General features: G+C 34.7%; 1 protein-coding gene across 1 annotated transcript in view; it reads left to right on the top strand.

Moving 5' to 3' along the window:
* Positions 1 to 24,511, top strand: part of EYS (eyes shut homolog) — a 1,631,667-nt gene that overhangs the window by 636,563 nt on the left and 970,593 nt on the right. Inside the window, exon 21 of the mRNA XM_047102761.1 lies at positions 6,549 to 6,748. Within this exon, the coding sequence (XP_046958717.1) occupies positions 6,549 to 6,748 (200 nt within the window). The remainder of the gene's footprint in view (positions 1 to 6,548; positions 6,749 to 24,511) is intronic.

The following is a 24,511-nucleotide window of genomic DNA, read 5'->3' on the forward strand; positions in this document are numbered from 1 at the left end:
CATTCACAGTTAAGTTGTTAACGTGGATATGCCATGCTCTAAAATAGACAAAATACAAAAGTTAGTTGCATTTATTAATTTTTTAAATGTTTGTTTATTTTGAGAGAGAGACAAAGAGCAACTGTGAGTAGGGGAGGGTCAGAGAGAGAGAGAGAGAGAGAGAGAGAGAGACTTAGAATCCCAAGCATTCTCTGCGCTGTCAGCACAGAGCCTGATGCAGAACCTGAATTCACGAACCATGAGATCCTGACCTGAGCTGAAATCAAGAGCCAGACACTTAACCTACTGAGCCACCCAGGCACCCTCCAAAATTATTTCCATTTCTATACACAAACAATGAACTATCAGAAAGAGAAAATAAGAAAGAAACCCCATTTATAATAATGCCAAAATGAATAAAATACTAAATTTAAGAAGGAGGTGAAACATAAATTTAATATAAATTTAACCAGTGTACCCATACACTGAACACTATAAAACATTGATGCAAGACATTCAAGAAGGTATAGGGAAAAAAAAGAAAAAAAGAGAAGATATTTCCTATTCTTGGATTGGAAGAATTAATATTGTTACAATGTCTGTAGTATCGAAAGCAATTTATAGATTTAATACCACCCTTATCAAAATTCCCAATGGTTTTTCAAAGAAATAGAAAAAGCAAACCTAACATTTGTATGGAACCACAAAAGACTCCAAATAGCCAAAGCAATCTTGAGAAAGGAGAACAAAGCTGGAGGCATTAAACTTCCTAATTTTAAATTATATTCAAATCTATAGTAATCAAAGTAGCATGGTTTGGCATAAAACAGAAACACAGATCAATGGAACATAGTAAAGAGCCCAGAAATAAATCTATGTAAATATGGTCAATTAATTTATGACAAAGGAGCCAAGAATGCACATGAGGAGAGGATAGTCCCTTCAAACACTTGTATTTGGCTCTCTCTCCCCGGTATCTCACCGCTGCGTCAGTGCAGTTAGGCATCAGCAAATTAATGAGAGGAGAGAGGAGGCCCCTGCTCTTGGGCACCTGCAGGAACTTACTCCGGCTCCAGACACACCGTAAACACTTTCATCTAATGGAAGATAAGCTGTGAAATCGGATTTCTGAACCACAAGACACTTGTGTAAAAACTGCATTCCATGCCAGGCCTGAAATGTTCCAGAGCTCAGTTCGTATTTTCTTTTAGAAATTATTTTGGCGAGGAGAGGGAAGATGGCGGCGAAGGAGGACGCTGGGCTCACTGCGCGTCCTGCTGATCACTTAGATTCCACCTACACCTGCCTAAATAACCCAGAAAACCACCAGAAGACTAGAAGAGTGGAGTCTCTGGAGCGAAGCGCAGACGAGAGGCCCACGAAAGAGGGTAGGAAGGGCGGAGAGGCAGTGCGCGCTACACAGACTGGCGGGAGGGAGCCGGGGCGGAGGGGCGGCTCGCAGGCCAAGCAGAGCCCCCGAGTCTGGCTGGCAAAAGCGGAGGGGCCTGACGGACTGTGTTCCCACAGCAAGCGCGACTTAGCGTCTGGGAGGTCATAAGTTAACAGCTCTGCTCAGAAAGCGGGAAGGCTGGAGGACAAAGGGAGGGAGAGCTGCTGAGCCCCCGAATGACAGAGCTCAGTTTGGTGGGGAACAAAGGAGCTCGCCAGCGCCATCTCCCCCGCCCATCCCCCAGCCAAAATCCCAAAGGGAACCAGTTCCTGCCAGGGAACTTGCTCGCTCCACACAAACACCCAACTCTGTGCTTCTGCGGAGCCAAACCTGCGGCAGCAGATCTGACTCCCTCCGGCTGCCACAGGGCCCCTCCTGAAGTGGATCACCTAAGGAGAAGCGAGCTAAGCCTGCCCCTCCTGCCCCCGTGCACCTTGCCTACCCACCCCAGCTAATACGCCAGATCCCCAGCATCACAAGCCTGGCAGTGTGGAAGTAGCCCAGATGGGCCACGCCACCCCACAGTGAATCCCGCCCCTAGGAGAGGGGAAGAGAAGGCACACACCAGTCTGACTGTGGCCCCAGCCGGTGGGCTGGGGGCAGACATCAGGTTGGACTGCGGCCCTGCCCACCAACTCCAGTTATACACCACAGCACAGGGGAAGTGCCCTGCAGGTCCTCACCACTCCAGGGACTATCCAAAATGACAAAGTGGAAGAATTCCCCTCAGAAGAATCTCCAGGAAATAACAACAGCTAATGAACTGATCAAAAAGGATTTAAATAATATAACAGAAAGTGAATTTAGAATAATAGTCATAAAATTAATCGCTGGGCTGGAAAACAGTATAGAGGACAGCAGAGAAGCTCTTGCTACAGAGATCAAGGGACTAAGGAACAGTCACGAGGAGCTGAAAAGCGCTTTAAACGAAATGCAAAACAAAACGGAAACGACGACAGCTCGGATTGAAGAGGCAGAGGAGAGAATAGGTGAACTAGAAGATAAAGTTATGGAAAAAGAGGAAGCTGAGAGAAAGAGATAAATCCAGGAGTATGAGGGGAAAATTAGAGAACTAAGTGATACACTAAAAAGAAATAATATACGCATAATTGGTATCCCAGAGGAGGAAGAGAGAGGGAAAGGTGCTGAAGGGGTACCTGAAGAAATAATAGCTGAGAACTTCCCTGAACTGGGGAAGGAAAAAGGCATTGAAATCCAAAAGGCACAGAGAACTCCCTTCAGACGTAACTTGAATCGATCTTCTGCACGCCATATCATAGTGAAACTGGCAAAATACAAGGATAAAGAGAAAATTCTGAAAGCAGCAAGGGGTAAACGTGCCCTCACATATAAAGGGAGACGTATAAGACTCGTGACTGATCTCTCTTTTGAAACTTGGCAGGCCAGAAAGGATTGGCACGAGATCTTCAATGTATTGAACAGAAAAAATATGCAGCCAAGAATCCTTTATCCAGCAAGTCTGTCATTTAGAATAGAAGGAGAGATAAAGGTCTTCCCAAACAAACAAAAACTGAAGGAATTTGTCACCACTAAACCAGCCCTACAAGAGATCCTAAGGGGGACCCTGTGAGACAAAGTACCAGAGACATCACTACAAGCATAAAACATACAGACATTACAATGACTCTAAACCCATATCTTTCTATAATAACACTGAATGTAAATGGACTCAATGCGCCAACCAAAAGACATAGGGTATCAGAATGGATAAAAAAACAAGACCCATCTATTTGCTGTCTACAAGAGACTCATTTTAGACCTGAGGACACCTTTAGATTCAGAGTGAAGGGATGGAGAACTATTTATCATGCTACTGGAAACCAAAAGAAAGCTGGAGTAGCCATACTTATATCAGACAAACTAGACTTTAAATTAAAGTCTGTAACAAGAGATGAAGAAGGGCATTATATAATAATTACAGGGTCTATCCATCAGGAAGAGCTAACAATTATAAATGTCTATGCGCCGAATACCGGAGCCCCCAAATATATAAAACAATTACTCATAAACATAAGCAACCTTATTGATAAGAATGTGGTAATTGCAGGGGACTTTAACACCCCACTTACAGAAATGGATAGATCATCTAGACACACGGTCAATAAAGAAACAAGGGCCCTGAATGATACATTGGATCAGATGGACTCGACAGATATATTTAGAACTCTGCATCCCAAAGCAACAAAATAGACTTTCTTCTCGAGTGCACATGGAACATTCTCCAAGATAGATCATATGCTGGGTCACAAAACAGCCTTTCATAAGTTTACAAGAATTGAAATCATACCATGCATACTTTCAGACCACAATGCTATGAAAATTGAAATCAACCACAGGAAAAAGTCTGGAAAACCTCCAAAAGCATGGAGGTTAAAGAACACCCTACTAACGAATGAGTGGGTCAACCAGGCAATTAGAGAAGAAATTAAAAAATATATGGAAACAAACGAAAATGAAAATACAACAATCCAAATGCTTTGGGATGCAGCAAAGGCAGTCCTGAGAGGAAAATACATTGCAATCCAGGCCTATCTCAAGAAACAAGAAAAATCCCAAATACAAAATCTAACAGCACACCTAAAGGAAACAGAAGCAGAACAGCAAAGGCAGCCTAAACCCAGCAGAAGAAGAGAAATAATAAAGATCAGAGCAGAAATAAACAATATAGAATCTAAAAAAACTGTAGAGCAGATCAATGAAACCAAGAGTTGGTTTTTTGAAAAAATAAACAAAATTGACAAACCTCTAGCCAGGCTTCTCAAAAAGAAAAGGGAGATGACCCAAATAGATAAAATCATGAATGAAAATGGAATTATTACAACCAATCCCTCAGAGATACAAACAATTATCAGGGAATACTATGAAAAATTATATGCCAACAAATTGGACAACCTGGAAGAAATGGACAAATTCCTAAACACCCACCCTCTTCCAAAACTCAATCAGGAGAAAATAGAAAGCTTGAACAGACCCATAACCAGCGAAGCAATTGAATCGGTTATCAAAAATCTCCCAACAAATAAGAGTCCAGGACCAGATGGCTTCCCAGGGGAGTTCTACCAGACGTTTAAAGCAGAGATAATACCTATCCTTCTCAAGCTATTCCAAACACTTGTATTTGGAAAACTGATAGCCTCATGCAAAATAATAACTGGACATCTGTCTTACACCATACAGAAACAATTCAAAATCGGTTAAAGATTTGAATGTAAGACCTAAAACCTTAAAACTCCTAGAAGACATAGCTGGTAAATCCCTTGATATTTGATCTTAGCAATCTTTTTTTTTTTTTTTTTGGAGTTGACACCCAAAGCAAATGCAACAAAAGCAAAAATAAACAAGTGGGACTACATAAAACTGAAAAAGCTTCTGCACAGCAAAGGAAGCCATTAACAAAATTAACAACTACCTATGGAGTGGGAAAAAATATTCACAAACCACATATATAATAAGGGATTAGTATCCAAAATATATAGAGAATTCATACAACTTAATAGCAAAACAAAGCAAACAAACAAAAACCCCAAATAATCCAATTTAAAAAATGAGCAAAAGACTTGAAGAGACATTTCTGCAATGATGCTGTACAAATGGACAGTAGATATATGAAAAGGTGCTCAACATCACTAATCAGGGAAATGTAAATCAAAACTGCAATGAGATAATTGTCCCAACCTATTAAGTCTATTAGCAAAAACATAGGAGATAACAGATATTGGCAAGGATGTGGAAAAAAGGGAACCCTTTATGCTGCTGATAGCTATGTAAACTGGTAGAGTCACTATGGAAAACACTATGGAGGTTCCTCAAGAAATTAAAAATATAACCATCATATGATCCGGTAATCACACTTCTGGGTAAATAGATGAAAGAAATTAAACCATCACCTTGTAAAGATATCTGTAGTTCCATGTTTACTGCAGCATTATTCACAATAATCAAGGTATGGAAACAAACTGTGTTCATCAATAGATGATTGGATAAAGAAAATGTGGTGTCCGTATATACAATGAAATATTATTCAGTCTTAAAAGGAAGGAAATTCTACCATTTCCACCAACATTGATAAACTAGGAGGACAGTATGCTAAGGCAAATAAGCCAAACTAAAACACCAATACTACATGGGTTCACTTGTTAAAAAATCTAAAAAAAAATTTTTCTTTAAAGGCTGGGCTTACAGAGACAGAGAATAGAATAATTGATTGCCAGAGGGTAGGGCATAGGAGAAATAGAAAATGCTGGGAAATAATTTTCAGTTATAAGTTGAACAGATTATGGTGATCAAATATATAACATGGTGACTATATTAATAGCACTACTCTACAATTAAAATTTGCTAAGAGAGTAGAACTTCAGTGTTCTCACTCCCTCTACTCTCAATAAGAAGAAAGGTGAATATGTGCAGTGATAGGTGTGTGTATTAACTCAGTGGTGGGAATCATTTCACGATGTGTATGTATATGAAATCATTATGCTGTACACTTTAAATATAGTGCAGGGTTTTTTTTTTGGTCAGTTATACCTTAATAAGTCTGAAAAAGTAATATACATATTAAAACAATTGGGGGGGGAAAAATTATGAATGGAATAAAAGCAGATATTAAAGATGCCTTGTTTTGTAGATGTAAGTCCATTGCGAATTGGCTGTTCTAAGTATGTGTTCAAACCCAGGATTCCTTTGAGAGTTAATAAAGGCACTATTAATCACCCTAAGACAGCGGTATTAATCTAGGGCTGTTCCAGGCAAACTGGCATGTATACTAAGGGTCAGTGAATTCCTGATATTATATACATAGGAAATTTGTTTTAGCATCATTATTTGGGTGTGTAGGGGGGTAGGTATTCACTGCCATGGTACATGTTGCAGGAAAGTTTAATAAAGTTGTATTTTTTTCTGAAAAATCAATAATGGGACATTTCTGGTGATAAAAGACGAAAATCATTTATTACCAAAAACATATTTCAGTTTCTAGAGGAATGGAATATCAGATAAGCTTGCATATTGATTTCTTAAAAATATTTAAATAAAATAAGTTTAATAAAATGTTTAGTCTTATCACTAATAATCAAATTTGATTCTTTATTTCTTAATTTAGAACTGTACATCAACCCCTTCTATAAATGAAGACTTCTGTCAGAAATCAGTCGATGACTTTACTTGCATTTGCCCGAGTGGATACATTCGTGCATATTGTGAAATACATATTGATGGTTGTGCTGAGCCTGAACTGTATTTGGTCCTCTGTCTTAATGGAAGTATTTGTGTTGATGGACCTGGACACATGTTTTACTGCAGGTCAGTATTTATTTACCCACAATTAACTAAATATATATTTAGGAAAGCATATAAACATCATAAGAGTAATGCACGCTGAAATAGAAATACTAAGTTTTTGAGTACGTTTTCATCTTAAAAAAATGAAATCACAAATTTAAATCAACAATTCTAAGGAAGCATTTACTTTCATATTTTTCAAAATACTATATATTCATATAAATTCCATGTTGGACTTCTAAAGTTTATTATCTCTCATTTTATAATTGTTTCATATCCCCTATCCTTCCCAGAATTGAATTGTTTCTTTTCTTAAATATTACACTACATGAATGACACATAGATAGTTCATATTTATAATAGACTTATTACAAAGATTCATTAGTCCTCCTGCTGTACTTACAATTCTAAGATCTTAACAATTGATAAAAAATTTTTATGTGCTAAGATTTATAAAAATAAATTAATGTGTCACTGTATTTTTGAACCAACTACTATTTAAAGTATCTTTTAAAAATTCTTAGGAGATAATTTTCATTACCTTTGTTTTTTATGATTACATAATATATAAGTGGTTTTTATTTTGAGAATTTAGCCATTACCTGTTCTATTTGTAAAATATAATTGAACCCACATATTTAAAAAATAGTTTACCTTTTCTATTTCATTCTGATTTTTGAGAGCTTGATATTAAGTTAAAATCTGTGAACAACTGTATTTCTTCTAAATATCTTAAATTTTGGGAAGGTTGAACATGTTTATTTTGGTGCATAGTTATTTAATAGTAAAGTGTATCTATTATTTTTATATTTTATCAGTTATTTAAAAAAATATTAATATATTCTGCATTATGTTTATTATTGACACCACCATATTTTCTTTGTTCAATATCTACAGTGTGTTTTTGCCCTTGTATTTATTTTGATCTCTGCTGTATTATCTTATTTAGGGCATATCTCTAATGAAGTACACATAGGTGATTGTTTTACATAAACCCAAGATTATTATTGTTTCATTTAACATATACATACAGTGTTCAGTTATTATTATGACACTGTTATTCTTTATTACATATGACCTAACATGCCATTTTTATTTATAGTGTGGTTGTGTGTGTTGTCTCTGTTGTGTATCGTATTTTTAGCACGAATTTTGCTTATTTTACTCTGGTAGTTTGATAAAGTACAGAAAGTAAAGATGTTTCCAATATAATTGTAATTTTGTAAAATATCATTATAAAAATGATCACTTGAGCACTGTAAGGATCCTCTGATTGAACCTAATCAGTGCCTGGATGAAGTCAACAACAGTAAGTTCGACATTTACTTCCAATTAATACAATGTTATAAATGAAGGTTCGAGCCATGGAAACTCATTCTGTTCAATAAAAAAAAATAGAAATAAGTGAACCTAAAACTAAAATGTATATTTTTATAACCTTGCTAATTCAAGCACTATACAAGCTATGCTACAAATGTTCCGTTTAGGAGATGTTATCCATGGGCTAGTTAGGCTGACCTTTCTTAAAGCATGAAGTCAGTGGAATCTAGACTGAAGAGGCCTGCTTCTTTTCCTAGCTTATCTCCCAGGGACATAGGCAGCCATTACAGCTACAAGGTTATTCAAATTACATTTTTTTTTTTAAGTAGACTCCACTTAAAAAACACAGGGCTTGAACTCAAGACGCTGAGATCAAAACTTGAGCTGAGATCAAGAGGGATGCTTAATGACTTGAGCCACCCATGCACCCCCAAATTGCATTTAAATAAGACTTGTCTGTCTTCAAACTTCCCTGCTGATTCAACATTCCTATAAGCTCTTGAAAGTCTGTGAATGGTAATTAAATGCCTTGGGAATTTCAGTTTCTAGGGGATTTGCACAGTGACTGTGAGTAGCCATAGATGTTGGTGCCAAGTTAGCACAATGATCAAGCCATTTATTTAAAAAGAAAACTCATGGGAGAGACTGTTTTGCAAATCGAATCATAGATTTGTTTGTGGGTTAAGGATTAATCTGTGATATAGTTAAACCATAATAAAATAATCATCTTTCTTTATTTAAAAAATTGTATCAAACCTACTGTTAGATCCCATTTTTTTCCATTCTTCAAGTTAAATCAAAAAAGCATACTCTTAGAAATGTGGTAAAATTTTTGTCATTGTCTTTGTTATGTTCATTTTCCTTCAGTGTTTACACAAATCAGTGTTAATATTTGTGTTCTCATTGATGGTTTATTAATCAGCTTTCTAAATTTTGTTTGATTTTAAATGGGGAAAAAGTCAAAGCCTATAAATTTCCACCTTCATGACACTTATCCTGAAGTCTTCTTTTTGATGTCATTTTGTTAGTAAAAGATTTCAGCCTTTAATGATCTATAGAATATTCTATACTATTGGTTTCCTAATGATTTTGAGAAAACTAATTTTCTTCTGATTAAAAACTTATCGTATGTGACAAACTCGGAAATTTGGAACTGAAAACCTAAGACATTTTGTTGTGTTCTTAGCTTAACATATGAACTTGGAGAAGTACAAATTTTTAGACCTTATTATTGTTTGAGGATTATGTAGTTAATGTTGTTATTTTGCTTTCATTTCCATCATTGTAGAAAATAAACAAGAGAATGGCCTATTCTCATGAACATTATATTTTATGAATGCAATTGATTCACTTGCTTCATAAAAGCTGATACATGATTTTTAATTTCTTTAATTAAAAACGATGTATAAAATACTTACCCAGTGACTGGCACGTAGATACTTTATAATTTAATTCCCTTCCCTTTTATCTTTGACATTGAAGCATTTAACCAGAATATGTGATGTTACATATTTTTCTTATTTATTTCTTCATGTCTGGAAGATTTTATTATTCTGTTATTATTCTTTTCAGCATTAATACTGGTTCATTCATTCTGCATTCTTCTTTGGGTACTAATAATGCTTACATACTTCAATCACAACCTTTAAACTCTGTCAGGCATTTTATTCTTTTTTCTATTTGTATTTCTTTTTAAAAATTCCCTCTAAATTTGTCTACTTCTCAACCATTTTTATCTGGTTTTATGAAATTTTTCCTTAGGATAATATTATTTATTTTCTCTTACATTTCAATGGATATGCACTTTTTAACTAGCTGTTTTCTTCCATTGTAAATGCAATGCCCACTTAGCAAACCATAGTATTATTTTCTGTTTTCAAAGTAATTTATTTGAAGAGTTCATTTTTCTCAAAGTTTTTATAACTTGCCTCATTTTTTGTTAGAATTCTTTAAATTGACTTGAAGTCTCAGTTACTAACATTTTTATGTTTATTGATTTTTATTGCTGTTACCCAGATGTCTCCTATGACCACTTTTATATCCCACCTCTATGGGCCAGACTCTTCTTTATTTCTGTGTCTATAAGACTGTTTTAAATTATAGGACTTAACCACTTAAGGAGTGGAGTAGCAGCATGTACTGAGGCATGCCTGAGAAAGCCTATTTTAACTACATGTGTTATTGTGGCTTACATCCAGGTTAAAATTGCTTGGCATGTGTGGGCCCATTTAAATATCTCCACTTCACTCTCTAGACATTGAATGTTGGGTTTCTCTAGATCTGAGATGTGTCAGATTTGTAGTTGGGTCATTGCTGATACTTCTCATGAAGACATCTGATTAGTTGAGATTATTTTATAACTACAACAATGAAACACATTAAGAATAGCCACTATTGGGGCACCTGGATGGCTCAGTAGGTAAAAGCATGCAACTTTTGATCTCAGGGTTGTACATTTGAGCCCTACGTTGGGTATGGAGATGATTTAAATAAATAAAAAACTTAAAGGAAAAAAAAAAGAAATAGCCAATACTCATGTTTTAATCTTCCTGATAGTTGCTAAATTTTGAAAGGCATAGATAGAATCTTTAAATGTAAAATAAAATGAAGGAAAAAAAGGACGTACTAAAGTCTGACCTTTTAGAATGTGATTCTGGAAGATGGTAAAATGAATAAGCCAGTGATATGTAGCTAGTTTCCTCATTACAATGGACACATACATAGGTAATATTGCTTTGAATATTGACAATTTAAATCAGTTAACCATTTCAAGCAAAATAAGCTAGGATTAGTTTTGGATAAATAACAACTGGGCTGTTAGGTGCCGGGGAATATTATGTTGAAGTAATTCAATCATACTTTAAAGACAATTTTATAATCATACTTCAGATCATTTCTAGAGAAGTGATAGGACATTTCAAATACCTAAATTTATTTTTAGCAATATATGTGTTAAACAACTCAAACTCTAAGTGAGGTCATTTATATTTCCCAATGAAGACATATTAAGTTAATAATTATGAATGTTTAAAATATTAAAAATGGTTAATAATTGATAAGATTTTCAAAATCTTTGCCATTATTTGTTACTTTAAAAGAAATGAAAATAACCTTTTGTGCAGAAAATATAATAATTTATTTTTGCATTTCTAGTCCAAACTTAAATGGTATTTCTTATTAACACATTGAATTTTAGGGATAAAGAAGATTATAGAGATTATCTCTGGTGGTCTAGTTAGTATGTAGAGGAAAATGCAAATGCATGGGAGTTTTGCAGTCAGTTCCTGCAAAGTCATGATAGGTGGGAAAGTCAATTCAAGAACACAATGAGTTTCTTTTTTAATTTTCATTAGAGTACTAATACAAAAAATATATATATACATATGGTAAAAAAAGAAAAAAATCTTACATAGTCAGATACCATGACTGTTGTGTAGGTACAGTTAAACATCTCTTTTGTGCTTTATATTCTGGTGCAAAGTTTAAAGACATTAATGACTTTGTTCAGTTTAATAATGGCTGCTTTCAGAAGTCCATAAGTATTATTAACCATGTGTAACAGTTTAATAGCATTTTAATGTGTGCAAGTTTTATTAAACCATAAAAACTATGTTGAAATTACACTAAAATCCAAATTAGAATCACACAGCAGAGGGCTGTAGAAATAAGGAAAAACACTATACATAACTTTTTCTCTGGCACTATGTAGATTATAAAGAATATAGCAATTAATTTATAAAACAAAGCACTGAGGCATAAAAGATACTTGTTTTTTGTTTTTAATATGTGAAATCCTGTTCCACATAATTTTCCCTTGGTGTTCTCTACTTTTGGCATTGCAGCATCTCTTTCCATCTGCCACAACTTTTTAGCTGGAAATGTCCCCTCAGTCTGATAGTTCCTTCAAATTCAGCTCTTCTTGGTCATTGCCTCCATATTCTTGAAGTACTTTAGGCCCTTACACTTCTCATTCACCTAAGTTTCATTACATGTTCTGCCATAAACCAAGTGTAATTAGTTCATACTACTATATGTATTACGTTAAAAGAGAAGTAAAACATATTTGGTTACTCACATTGGTATTTTTCCTTTTAAAAAATATTCAAGGGGCACCTGGGTTACTCAGTCAGTTGAGCATCCAGCTTCAGCTCAGGTCATGATCTCATGGCTCGTGAGTTCGAGTCCCATGTCAGGTTCTCTGCTGACAGCTCATAGTCTGCAGCCCACTTTGGATTCTATGTCTCCCTCTCTTCTCTCTCTGCCCTTCCCTGCTCACACTGCCTCTCTCTCTCTCAAAAATAAATAAATGTTTAAAATTTTTTGAAAATATTCAGAAACATCAATAAAAATAATAAATTGTTAATTATAAAATCTCAGCAACCAAAACATATTGGTACATCAAACATTGGAGATAAGCTTTCCTGAGTCCCCTAGTATCATAAGTAAGGAAAGATAGATTCTAGTTCTTTCTATATTTGGATAGAAAAATCAGAGATGGTAGGTAACTAATGAAGTGTACAGAGTGTAAGGGTATTGATCTACAATAACTCATTTTCAACAACCATTAATATCATCTTTGCTGCAAGTTAATTCATTTTATAACTTGGAATAAAATATCTGTATTTAACAACCACACTTTGGTGGCTTTCTATTTATGTTTTCAGAAATATCAGATGGGCTTTTAAATACTCTAACAACTTTTTATTTTGTTTACACTTTCCAAAAATAAACATTGTACCATGAACCCAAAGTTAAATTAATAATGAAAAAAAATCAATTTATAAGAAAAATAAGGGGTGCCTCGGTGCCTTAGTTGGTTGAGTGTCCAACTTTGGCTCAGGTCATGATCTCATGGCCCCTGAGTTCAAGCCTCACATCAAGTTCTGTGCTGACAGCTCAGAGCCTGGAGCCTGCTTCCTATTCTCCCTCTCTCTCTGCCTCTCCTCTGCTCATGCTATCTCTAAAATGAATAAGTGTTAAAAAAAAGAAAAGAAAAAGAAATTGCGTTATATTGCCTTATAAAGTATTACAAGTGGTAGAATAATAAGCAGGACTCATTTTCCTTAATAGGTCTACTATATCAACACTATAGTTGCTATTTTAGCACATTGCTTCAGAAGATACTCAAATTTAAATTGTGAACCTATTTTGATTTTTATATGTAAAATGCTATTTTTACCAATTATAAAATTTTAATTTTAAAATATATATTTCATTAATCAAATTAGTATGCATTTTGCTATATTCAAATGTAGGATTGTATTTCCTTATTTTAAAATTCATTTTTTAATAATGAAGACTCGTTTTGATGACTCTCTGAGCCATCAGAACTCGTATAATTAATCATTAAATATTTTCCTATGTTCATACTTTTTAAAACCCATCACAGGAATTTTCAATATTTTGGGGTGCTTTTTAAATTACACATTTTGCAATTTGTTCTCCAAATCATGTGATATACTAAGTTTTTTAAAATTTAATTTATAAATTTTTAGTGCATTTCTTTTTATTGAATTATAATTAATATTCAGTGTTATATTGGTTTCAGGTATACAATATAATGATTTAACAATTCTATACATTACTCAGTGCTCATCAGGGTAAGTGGTGTACCTTGGTGGCTCAGTCAGTTAAGCATCCTACCCTTGATTTCAGCTCAGGTCACAATTTCATGATTTGTGAGATTGAGCCCTGTGTCAAGCTCCAAGGTGACAGTATGGAGCCTGATAGGGTTCTCTCTCTCTCTCTCTCTCTTTCTGTTTCTCTCTGTCCCTTCCCTGCTTACGTGCTCTCTCTCTCTCTCTCTCTCTCTCACTCTAAATAAATAAATTAATAATTTTTAAGAATAAAAAAGTGTGGGGAGGATTTACTTCCATCACACTTTCCTTAAAAAAAAAAAAGGTGTCTTCTTTTTTGTTTTGTTTTTATTTGAATTCCAATTAGTTAACATACAGTGTAATATTAGTTTCAGGTGTAGAATAGAGTGATTCAACATTTCCATACAACACTTGGTGCTGATCACAAGTGCATTCCTTAATCTCCATCACTTATTTAACCCATCAACCCACCCACCTCCCCTCTGGTAAACATCAGTTTTTTTTCTCTATCTTTAAGGGTCTGTTTCTTGGTTTGCCTTTCTGTCTCTAGTTTTTTTTTTTCTCTTTGCCCATTTGTTATGTTTCTTTGACATTTGTCTTTCTCTGACTTATTTTTCTTAGCATAATACACTCTAATAATACACTCTAGTTCCACTCTAGTTCCATCCATGTTACTATAATTGGCAAGATTTCATTCTTTTTTGTTGCCAAGTAATATTCCTGTGTGTGTGTGTGTGTGTGTGTGTGTGTGTGTGTATCACATCTTCTTTATATATTCATCAGCCAGTGGACACTTGGGCTGTTCCAAGAATTCAGTTAAGTCATAGGATACAAAATCGATGTCCAGAAATCTGTAGCATTTCTATACATCAGTAATTAAGGGAAGAAAGAGAAATTAAGGAATCAATCCCATTTACAGTTACACCAAAACAATAAATGTACTCTTAATTCCTTTTATCTATTTCACACACACACATACACACACACCCCTACCTACCCTCTGGCAACTATCAGTTTGTTCTCCATATTTAAGAGTCTGGATTTGTTGGTTTGCTTGTGAACTTTTTTTGTTTGTTTGTTTGGTTGGTTTCTTTTTTATTAATTTTTTTTTGTTTCTTAAATTCCACATATGAATGAAATCCTGTGGTATTTGTCTTTCTCTAACTTACTTCACTTAGTGTTATATCCTCTAGGTATATCCATGTTATGCAAGTGACAAGATCTTGTTGTATATTCCATCATGTACACACACACACACACACACACACACACACACCACATCATTGTCCATTAATCCATTAATTGATATTTGGGCCGCTTCCATATCTTGGCTTTTATAAATAATGCTGCGGTAAACACAGGGGTGTATATATCTTCCAGAATTATTGTTTTTGGTTTCTTTGGATAAATACCCAGTAGGAAAATTGCTAGATCTTGTGTATTTATATTTTTAATTTTTTGAGGAAACTCCATACTGTTTTCCACAGTGACTATACCAATTTTCATTCTCATCAACAGGGTACAAGGGTTCCTTTTTCTCTACACCCTTGCCAATACTTGTTATTTCTTGTCTTTTTAATTCTAGCCATTCTGACAGGTGTGAAGTAATACCTCATTGTGTTTGTTTTAATTTTTTTTGATGTTTATTTTCAAGAGAGGGAGAGACAGAACTCAAGCAGGGAAGGGGCAGAGAGAGACGGATACACAGAATCAGAAGCAGGCTCCAGGCTCTGAGATGTCAGCACAGAGCTTGACACCGGGGTTGAAACCATGAACCATGAGATCATGACCTGAGTCGAAGTCAGATGCTTAACCAACTGAACCACCCAGGCACCCCTCATTGTGATTTTGATTTCTAGTTCCTTCATGATTAGTGGTGTTGAGCATCTTTTCATATACCTGCTGTCCATTTATATGTCTTCTCTAGAAAAATGTCTATTCATGTCCTCTGCCCATTTTTAATTGGATTACTTTTTTTTTGGTGTTTGCTTGTATAAGTTCTTTATATATTTTGAATATTAACTCCTTATTGGACGTAACATTTGCAAATATCTTGTCCCATTCAATAGTTTACCTTGTCATTTGTTAATGGTTTCTCTTCCTATGGAAAGGTTTGTTGTTGTAGTCTCAAAAGTTTAATATGCTTTTGTTTTCCTTACCTAAGGAGACATATCTAGAAAACTCTTTCTATTGCTAATGTCAAAGAAATTACTGCCTATATTTTCTTCTGGGAGTTTTATGGTTTCCAGTCTCATATTTAGATATTTAATCCATTTTGAGTTTATAGTATAAGAAAATGGTCCCATTTCATTATTTTGCATGTAGCTGTCCAGTTTTCCCATTTGTTGAAGAGATCATCTTTTCCCCATTGTATAGTCTTGCCTCCTTTGTTGTAGATTAATTAACCATATAAGTGTAGGTTTATTTCTGGACTCTCTATTCTGTTCCATTACCTCTGTGTGTATTTTTGTGCCACTATCATGCTGTTTTGATTGCTACAACTTTATATTTTTTTTAAGATTTATTTTTGAGAGAGAGAGAGAGAGAGCATGAACCAGGGAGGGGCAGAGAGAGAGAGGGGAGACACAGAATCTGAAGCAGGCTCCAGGTTCTGAGCTGTCAGCACAGAGCCCAGTGTAGGGCTCAGACTCAACGAACCTTGAGATCATGACCTGAGCCAAAGTTGGATGCTTAACTGACTGAGCCACCCAGGTGCCCCTGATTGCTACAACTTTATAGTCTATCTTAAAATCTAGCACTGTGATTATCTCCAGCTTTGTTCTTGTTTTTCAAGATTGCTTTGGCAATTCAAGGTATTTTGTGGTTCCATACAAATTTTAGTGTTATTTGTTCTAGTCCTGTGGAAAATGTTATTGGTATTTTCATATGGATTGCATTAAATCTGAAGATTTCTTTGGAAATTCTTTGGAAAACAATATTTCTTCTTCCCATCCATGAATATGGGATATCTTTCTATTTGTTTGAACCACTGTGTTTTTAACATTGATTATAGATTTTCCAAATATATAAATTAAATCACTCTAAAATATCATTTTACTAAATCAACATCACAGAAAACATTAAGGTAGAATTACACTAATATTTGCTTATTTCCAACTTTTTTATAACGTTTGGGATTGACTTTGAATATAATGTATGTACTTTATTCTCTGGTTAGTGCTATTGTGATATATGTGTTCTTTGTCATTCCCTAGGTAAATAAGTAAAAATCAATGGTGAGCATTTATATGGTAGTTTGCCTTTAAAAATCCCTGACAATAATTCATGACCAAATCATTACTTTTTAAAAGTTAAATATATATTATTTTAGACACAAATCAATGTCGAACACAGCAAATGTGACAGTAAATCCAAAGAAAAATAATGTTTATGTGTTAAATAGAAAATTTATATTAGTGACAGAGAAAGCCTCTTTATTCAATATGAAGAATTTGACTCTATACAGCACACATAGGGATTGCTCTGTTTCACCAAGTTAAGTTTTATATAGATTTTTATTCCTCTTGGGGACATAGTTAAGGTCATTTTAGTTTATTACCACATGTAGAAAATAAAATAAGAACATTACTGATCTACTCTCACAAAATTATAATGAAAATTGGTGATTTCTATATCTTTTAGGCAAATACTCATTTAATTTCAAAAGATTAAAGATTAGAATTGAGAGAAACAAGGGGTGCTTGGGTGGCTCAGTCAGTTACGTGCCAGACTTCAGCTTAGGTCATGATCTCATGGTTCCTGGGTTCAAGCCCCACGTTGGGCTCTGTGCAGACAGCTCAGAGCCTGGAGTCTGCTTCCGATTCTGTTTCTCCCTCTCTCTCTGCCCCTTCTCAGCTCACACTGTGTCTGTCTGTCTCTCTCTTTCAAAGGTAAATAAATGTTAAAAAAAAAAAAGTTTTAAAAAAGAATTGAGAAAAACATGAATTTCATGGTAACATTAATTATTATGTTATTTAACTCATCAAGTAATTCTTGGGAAACTACTGTACAAAACAATATCCTTGAGGTTGGAATCTTGAAGTTTCATATGATTTCACTCAGGTGTGGAATCTTAGAAACAAAACAAACAAACAAATAAAAGGAGATACAAACAAAAGAACAGACTCTTAAATACAGAAAACAAACTTGTGGTTGCCCAAGGGTGGGGCAATGGGTGAAATAGAGAAAGTGGATTAAGAGTACACTTATCTTGATGAGCACTGAGAAATGAAGAGAATTGTTGAATAATTATATTGTACACCTGGAACTAATATAACACTATGTTAATTATACTTCAATAAAAATATAAAATAAAATATAAAAAATAAAAGTACTTTTCTTCCAGTTCACATCATTTAGCAATTCATAGAATGTGATTTTTAATTTCTGCTTGAGTTATCAGCAGACAGAATAACAGTTTAACACTTTTATTTCTTTAAAAGTATATGTTTAATTATTTTTAGTGTTTAGTGCTTGTCCTGTATGGAAACTAACTATGGAAATTTTTCAAATGCAAATTTTTTTTAATGTTTATTTATTCTTGAGAGAGAGAGAGAGCACGCGAGCGTGCGCATAAGTGGGGGAGGGTCAGAGAGAGGAAGACACAGAATCTGAAGCAGGCTCCATGTCCGGCTCAAACTCTTGAACCATGAGATCATGACCTGAGCCAAAGTTGGATGCTCAACCGACTGAGCCACCCAAATGCCCCTGTCAAATGCAAATTTTAAGCAATATGTAGTTATTCATTCCCTTCAACTAAGCACTGTTACTAAAATCATGACTTTTATAGTCAGATGTTTCCTGGAAGTAAAGCCCTTCTACAAGTAAGGGTGAATTTCCCATAATATTTAAGTTATAATGATTGAAGTATATTTTTTTTAATTTTTTTAATGTTTATTTATTTATTTATTTATTTATTTATTTATTTATTTTTTGCTTTTTCTCCATTTGTAGTCCTTTATTTTTTTTTATATATATATATGAAATTTATTGACAAATTGGTTTCCATACAACACCCAGTGCTCATCCCAAAAGGTGCCCTCCTCAATACCCATCACCCACCCTCCCCTCCCTCCCACCCCCCATCAACCCTCAGTTTGTTCTCAGTTTTTAACAGTCTCTTATGCTTTGGCTCTCTCCCACTCTAACCCCTTTTTTTTTTTTCCTTCCCCTCCCCCATGGGTTCCTGTTAAGTTTCTCAGGATCCACATAAGAGTGAAACCATATGGTATCTGTCTTTCTCTGTATGGCTTATTTCACTTAGCATCACACTCTCCAGATCCATCCACGTTGCTACAAAAGGCCATATTTCATTTTTTCTCATTGCCACATAGTATTCCATTGTGTATATATACCACAATTTCTTTATCCATTCATCAGTTGATGGACATTTAGGCTCTTTCCATAATTTGGCTATTGTTGAGAGTGCTGCTATGAACATTGGGGTACAAGTGCCCCTATGCATCAGTACTCCTGTATCCCTTGGATAAATTCCTAGCAGTGCTATTGCTGGGTCATAGGGTAGGTCTATTTTTAATTTTCTGAGGAACCTCCACACTGCTTTCCAGAGCGGCTGCACCATTTTGCATTCCCACCAACAGTGCAAGAGGGTTCCCGTTTCTCCACATCCTCTCCAGCATCTATGGTCTCCTGATTTGTTCATTTTGGCCACTCTGACTGGCGTGAGGTGATACCTGAGTGTGGTTTTGATTTGTATTTCCCTGATAAGGAGCGACGCTGAACATCTTTTCATGTGCCTGTTGGCCATCTGGATGTCTTCTTTAGAGAAGTGTCTATTCATGTTTTCTGCCCATTTCTTCACTGGGTTATTTGTTTTTCGGGTGTGGAGTTTGGTGAGCTCTTTATAGATTTTAGATACTAGCCCTTTGTCTGATATGTCATTTGCAAATATCTTTTCCCATTCCGTTGGTTGCCTTTTAGTTTTGTTGGTTGTTTCCTTTGCTGTGCAGAAGCTTTTTATCTTCATAAGGTCCCAGTAATTCACTTTTGCTTTTAATTCCCTTGCCTTTGGGGATGTGTCGAGTAAGAGATTGCTACGGCTGAGGTCAGAGAGGTCTTTTCCTGCTTTCTCCTCTAAGGTTTTGATGGTTTCCTGTCTCACATTTAGGTCCTTTATCCATTTTGAGTTTATTTTTGTAAATGGTGTGAGAAAGTGGTCTAGTTTCAACCTTCTGCATGTAATGTTTATTTATTTTTGAGAGAGAGAGAGAGAGAGAGAGAGAGAGCATGAGTGGGGGAGGGGTAGAGAGAGAGGGAGACACAGAATCTGAAGCAGGCTCCAGGCTCTGAGCTATCAGCACAGAGCCCGACGTGGGGCTCAAACTCACGAGCCATGAGATCATGACCTGAGCTGAAGTTGGGACGCTCAACCAACCGACTAAGCCACCCAGGGAGACCCATATTTTTTTTTAATAATGGGATAAATATTCCATTTTTCTAGGAAGATAGTTTATTCAGATGATAGGAAATAAAATAAATAATGATTTTGAACACTGCTGAATAGTTTATTGTGCTCATTGTGTGTCTCTGTTATAGCATTTTAGTCTAACTTTTGCAATTGTACAGATTAAGTGTCCTAAATGTACATCTTTTTATTATTTCTAAAAATATAACCCATTTTGTATCTTGGTTTTCAAATTTTGACCATAAGTCATTGATGAATACTGTGGACATTGCAAGGGAAAAGAAATTCTATCAACATTAATTTTGTTTTTATTATTGAAGTAGAAAATGTAGGAGAACTTTAATATCAGAAATTACAATTATATTTTTCTGTTGTTAATGCATTGAATGTATAGGATTACCTAATATGTAATAGGGCTTATGCAAAAGTTTGACCAGGGTTCTTAAGGATTAAATAAGGGCAATGTTAAAGTTTGAAATAAAAACAAAATGCTTCCTCTGGAAAAAAAAAAAAACTTTCCAAATTTATTTTACATTACACTTACACAGATATTTTAACAATGAAGAAAAATAATAAAACTGGAAATCTTTCCTCTTGGCTATTAGAATATTTTTGGTTTGCTACAATGATTTAAAAGAGTTTTCACAAATTTTATCTCTTCCACAATAAAGCCAGTGTCAGAATTTGATCTCTGCCTACCTGATTGGACAGAATTAAACTTTAATGCCACATTCTGCAGTCTAGTTTGACAGTACTTTTTCATCAAAGACGTTGGGCAGTAAGGAAAGAAAAAAAAATTGCTCACACTTCTTACTGTCAGTGGAATTTCTGTATCTCCACAGGTCAGGGCATCAGTACATTTACAGCATACTTTAGTTCTTTAGTAATACCTTTTCTAGACCAATTTATACGGCTGAAAAGTCTTCTTGCCTTCCAAATTTAATAAGATGATTTTTCCTTATCCATAAGGTTTCCAAGCTTCTCCCAAATATTTTAGGCCTGGGAGAACTATAAACTTAATAATGAGATTTTTGAAGATGATCTTAAATTATTTAAATTGAAATATCAGTATTTTAAATTGAATATCAGTATTTTAAATTGAAATATCAGTGCAAGTGTTTGTGTAGGAGACTCGGGCAGACAGAGTGTGTGTGTGTTTGTGTGTGTGAGAGAGAGAGAGAGAGAGAGAGATGGAGAGAGTAGAGAATGAGAAAGAATTTTTAATATCTTCCAGTTATTTAGACATAGGAAGGAATTCACTTTGTTTTTATATATTTTGATTACATATATTCAGAATAGCATTATATTGTGTCATATATGACCAACTCACTCTATGTAAATATCTTTTTTTTTAATTAGCTAAGTCATCTGTTTATACAACAAACATTTATTGAGTGTTTTTGACCTGGCATATACTTAAAGGCATAGAGGTAAATACATGTCTTAGATAAATATGTTTACAGTTTATTAAGGAAATCTGTGAAAAAGAAAAATGCAACATGGTGTATAAGGGCAATGCAGTAAAAATACATACAGTTTCAGTGGGAGAATACAGTAAAAAGTTACCCATTCTCTTTTGATGTGTCCTTTAATGTTTCAAAAAGAGGTGGTTTTTGACACTGTCTTGAAGGAGGAGCTCATCACACTGGTATATTTGATAACAAAAGCAGATGAAAAAAACCGTGAAGCAAGGAAAGGTGATATGACATGCAGACTTTGCTGTGTTATAAGGACTTCATTGTCATTTAAATTAAAAATGTATTGGGGTTCCTGGGTGACTCAGTCAGTTAAGCATCTGACTCTTGATTTTGGTTCAGGTCATGATCTCACAGTTCTTCAGCTTGAGCCCCCTGTCAGGCTCTGCACTGTCCCCACAGAGTCTCTTTGGAATGAATTCTCTCTCTCTCCCTGTCTCTCTGCCCCTCCCCCAATTGCTCATACACAGTCTCTCTCTCCCTCTCTCTCTCTTTCTCCAAGAATATATAAAACTTTAAAAATATATTGAAGGTGTGACAAAAATAGATGTGCTAAGTTACTAAGGAGCCAGACCCTGCATAGATTTGTAAAATATTGTAGGACTTTGGACTTAATCCTGTAAATGACAAGAGAAGGTTCTTTAAAGGTTCATAAGGCAGGGAGTCAAATGGTCAGATTTGTATTTTGGAGAAATAACTTCTGGGAGCAATTTATCTGTCTAATAAAATAAAGTACCAAGTACTGTAATGACCTAGATAAATAAGGCTGGTGTGAGTCCAGAAGAGACCATGAAAAAGGAGGAGATGGGTAGGGTTGAAAGAGATTTGGGAGTTTAAAATCAAAAATGTTAATATTGGTTGAATGTGGGAGTAAGATGAAGAGTCAAGGATGGTTCTAGGTTTTTTAGGCATTGTTGTTTATATAAATTCATTTATCTTATAATCATTGTCTCCAAAGTGGGAATAGATCCTAGGTCTCCTACTTTTGTGTAGTTCTGTGATTCAGTCAGAATTAATTGTTAGCCCAAAGCCTTTTAACTTAAATAATGCAAAAAAGTCAGTCTGAGTGAGTTTTCAAACCAATTTTGTTGACCTGGGAACATAATAAACAGAAATAAGACCTATAGAAATATATAGACACTATAGCTTCTGTCATGTATATTTTCGCCTTCTTCTCCTCCTTCTCCTTCTCCTTCTCCTTCTTCGTAATTAAAATAATCTAAGGGGCACCTGGGTGGCTCAGTCGGTTGAGCATTGGACTCTTGATTTCAGTTCCTGTCATGATCTCAGGGTTCATGGGCTCAAGTCCCTGACAGTGCAGAGCCTACTTGGGATTCTCTCTCCTTCTCTCTGCCCCTCTGCGGCTAGCTCTCTCTCTCTCTCAAAATAAATAAAAATTAAAACTAAGAAAAAAAATCTAATAATTTTTCAGGAAATAAAATAAAGCTCGTGTAACAAAACACATAGAAAGGATTGTTGATCTGTAAATAGTTTAATTTTAAACATATTCCTTAGTATCTCAAAACCTCATATCCTTATGATTAAAAATATTTAACCATTTTTTATGTTATTAACTATGTTTTAACATATCTATAAATAAGATAATGAATACCCTTAAAATCCTCAGGGAATATGAGTTAATAACTTTAGAATTCATAAAATTAAGGAACATAAAAATTGATGAGTTAAAGGCTTTTGTAATAGTCCAAGTTAAATACTTACTGTATATCACAATGTGGACATACATAAGTATGGCAAGATTTCCCTTTGATTCCTTTAAGGAAATTAACCTAAAAGAAATGATATACTTTTTAGTTTGGGGATTTCTAATATTTATTGTGTATTACTTAATATCATTAAAATTATAAAGAATATTATGAATGAAAGAATAGTTTTAATATGCATATATATCATTGGTTTATTCATAACAATTATATAATGTATAAGATATCCCATTCTTAGTATCTCTTTTGAGTATCTAATAATTGGAGTAGGCAGGTGTTATATGGGTATTGGAAATTGGAAAAGCATTCTCTCTCTCTGTTTTGTTTTTTTTTGTTTTGTTTTTTTTTTAAGTTTGAATGCCATCTGGCTTTTTGGCAGCGTGAGTAGGCAGTTTGCATTTGTGGTTTAGTGATCTCTTGAGTCTATCTCTTGTTTAAGATTTATGTGGAAGATGAGGAAATGCAAGCCCTTATATGCAGGTGTTAAACTTTAAGTTCATTTAAGATTTCTTTTCAGAATTATGTATAGAAAATTAAAACATATTCTTATAGTTTGTATTTTATGATTTATATTATTTCTGCTAGTTCTATAAATATAAGCTTATGTTCAAAGAAAAAAATGTAAGTAAGATTTATCTCCTACAATTGGTCGGCCAGGTGAGATGTTACTATATGAAATGTTAAATATACCGTTTTTTATCACTCTTTGGTTTGGAGGCACAATATTAGCATGCCTTGGGAAACCAGAAATGCCCATAGATGTCACTGACCTTCATAGTTTTCTTTTCCTTTACCAGTCAGGATTTCTCTGAAAAATCATCCATTTAATTCCAAACTTCCAAGTTCAAAACAATGTATTTAAATAACTTTGGGGGCCACAAAAGTGGCTTTGAATGTGAATTAAGATTTTTAAACTTGGAATCACTTATGAAGATTATTTTTTTTTTTTTGGCCAGTTCTGGCTATACCTTCAGTGCCCCATTCCTTAATGTAATTAACCCCACTACCCTGTGCTCTTGAAGAGTAAGTTTGTTCTTCCAGCTTCACTTTGCTTTCCTTTCCTGCATCGGATTCTAGTATTTCTTTCAGCTAACTGCTTGCTTCCAAGTCCTGCACAGCATATATCACAACATTTGGAATTTGGAAGGTAGAACTGCCTGATATTGACTGACCTAATTAGGATTGGTAGGTTTGGTAGACTGAACTCCCCTCAGACTTTCTCCTTGCTTGAAACCCTACAGTGC

The sequence above is a fragment of the Lynx rufus genome, unplaced genomic scaffold (genome assembly GCF_022079265.1).
Source record: "Lynx rufus isolate CCGP_SWC_20201006 ecotype Redwood Valley unplaced genomic scaffold, mLynRuf1.p SCAF_6, whole genome shotgun sequence".
Taxonomy (NCBI): Eukaryota; Metazoa; Chordata; class Mammalia; order Carnivora; family Felidae; genus Lynx; species Lynx rufus.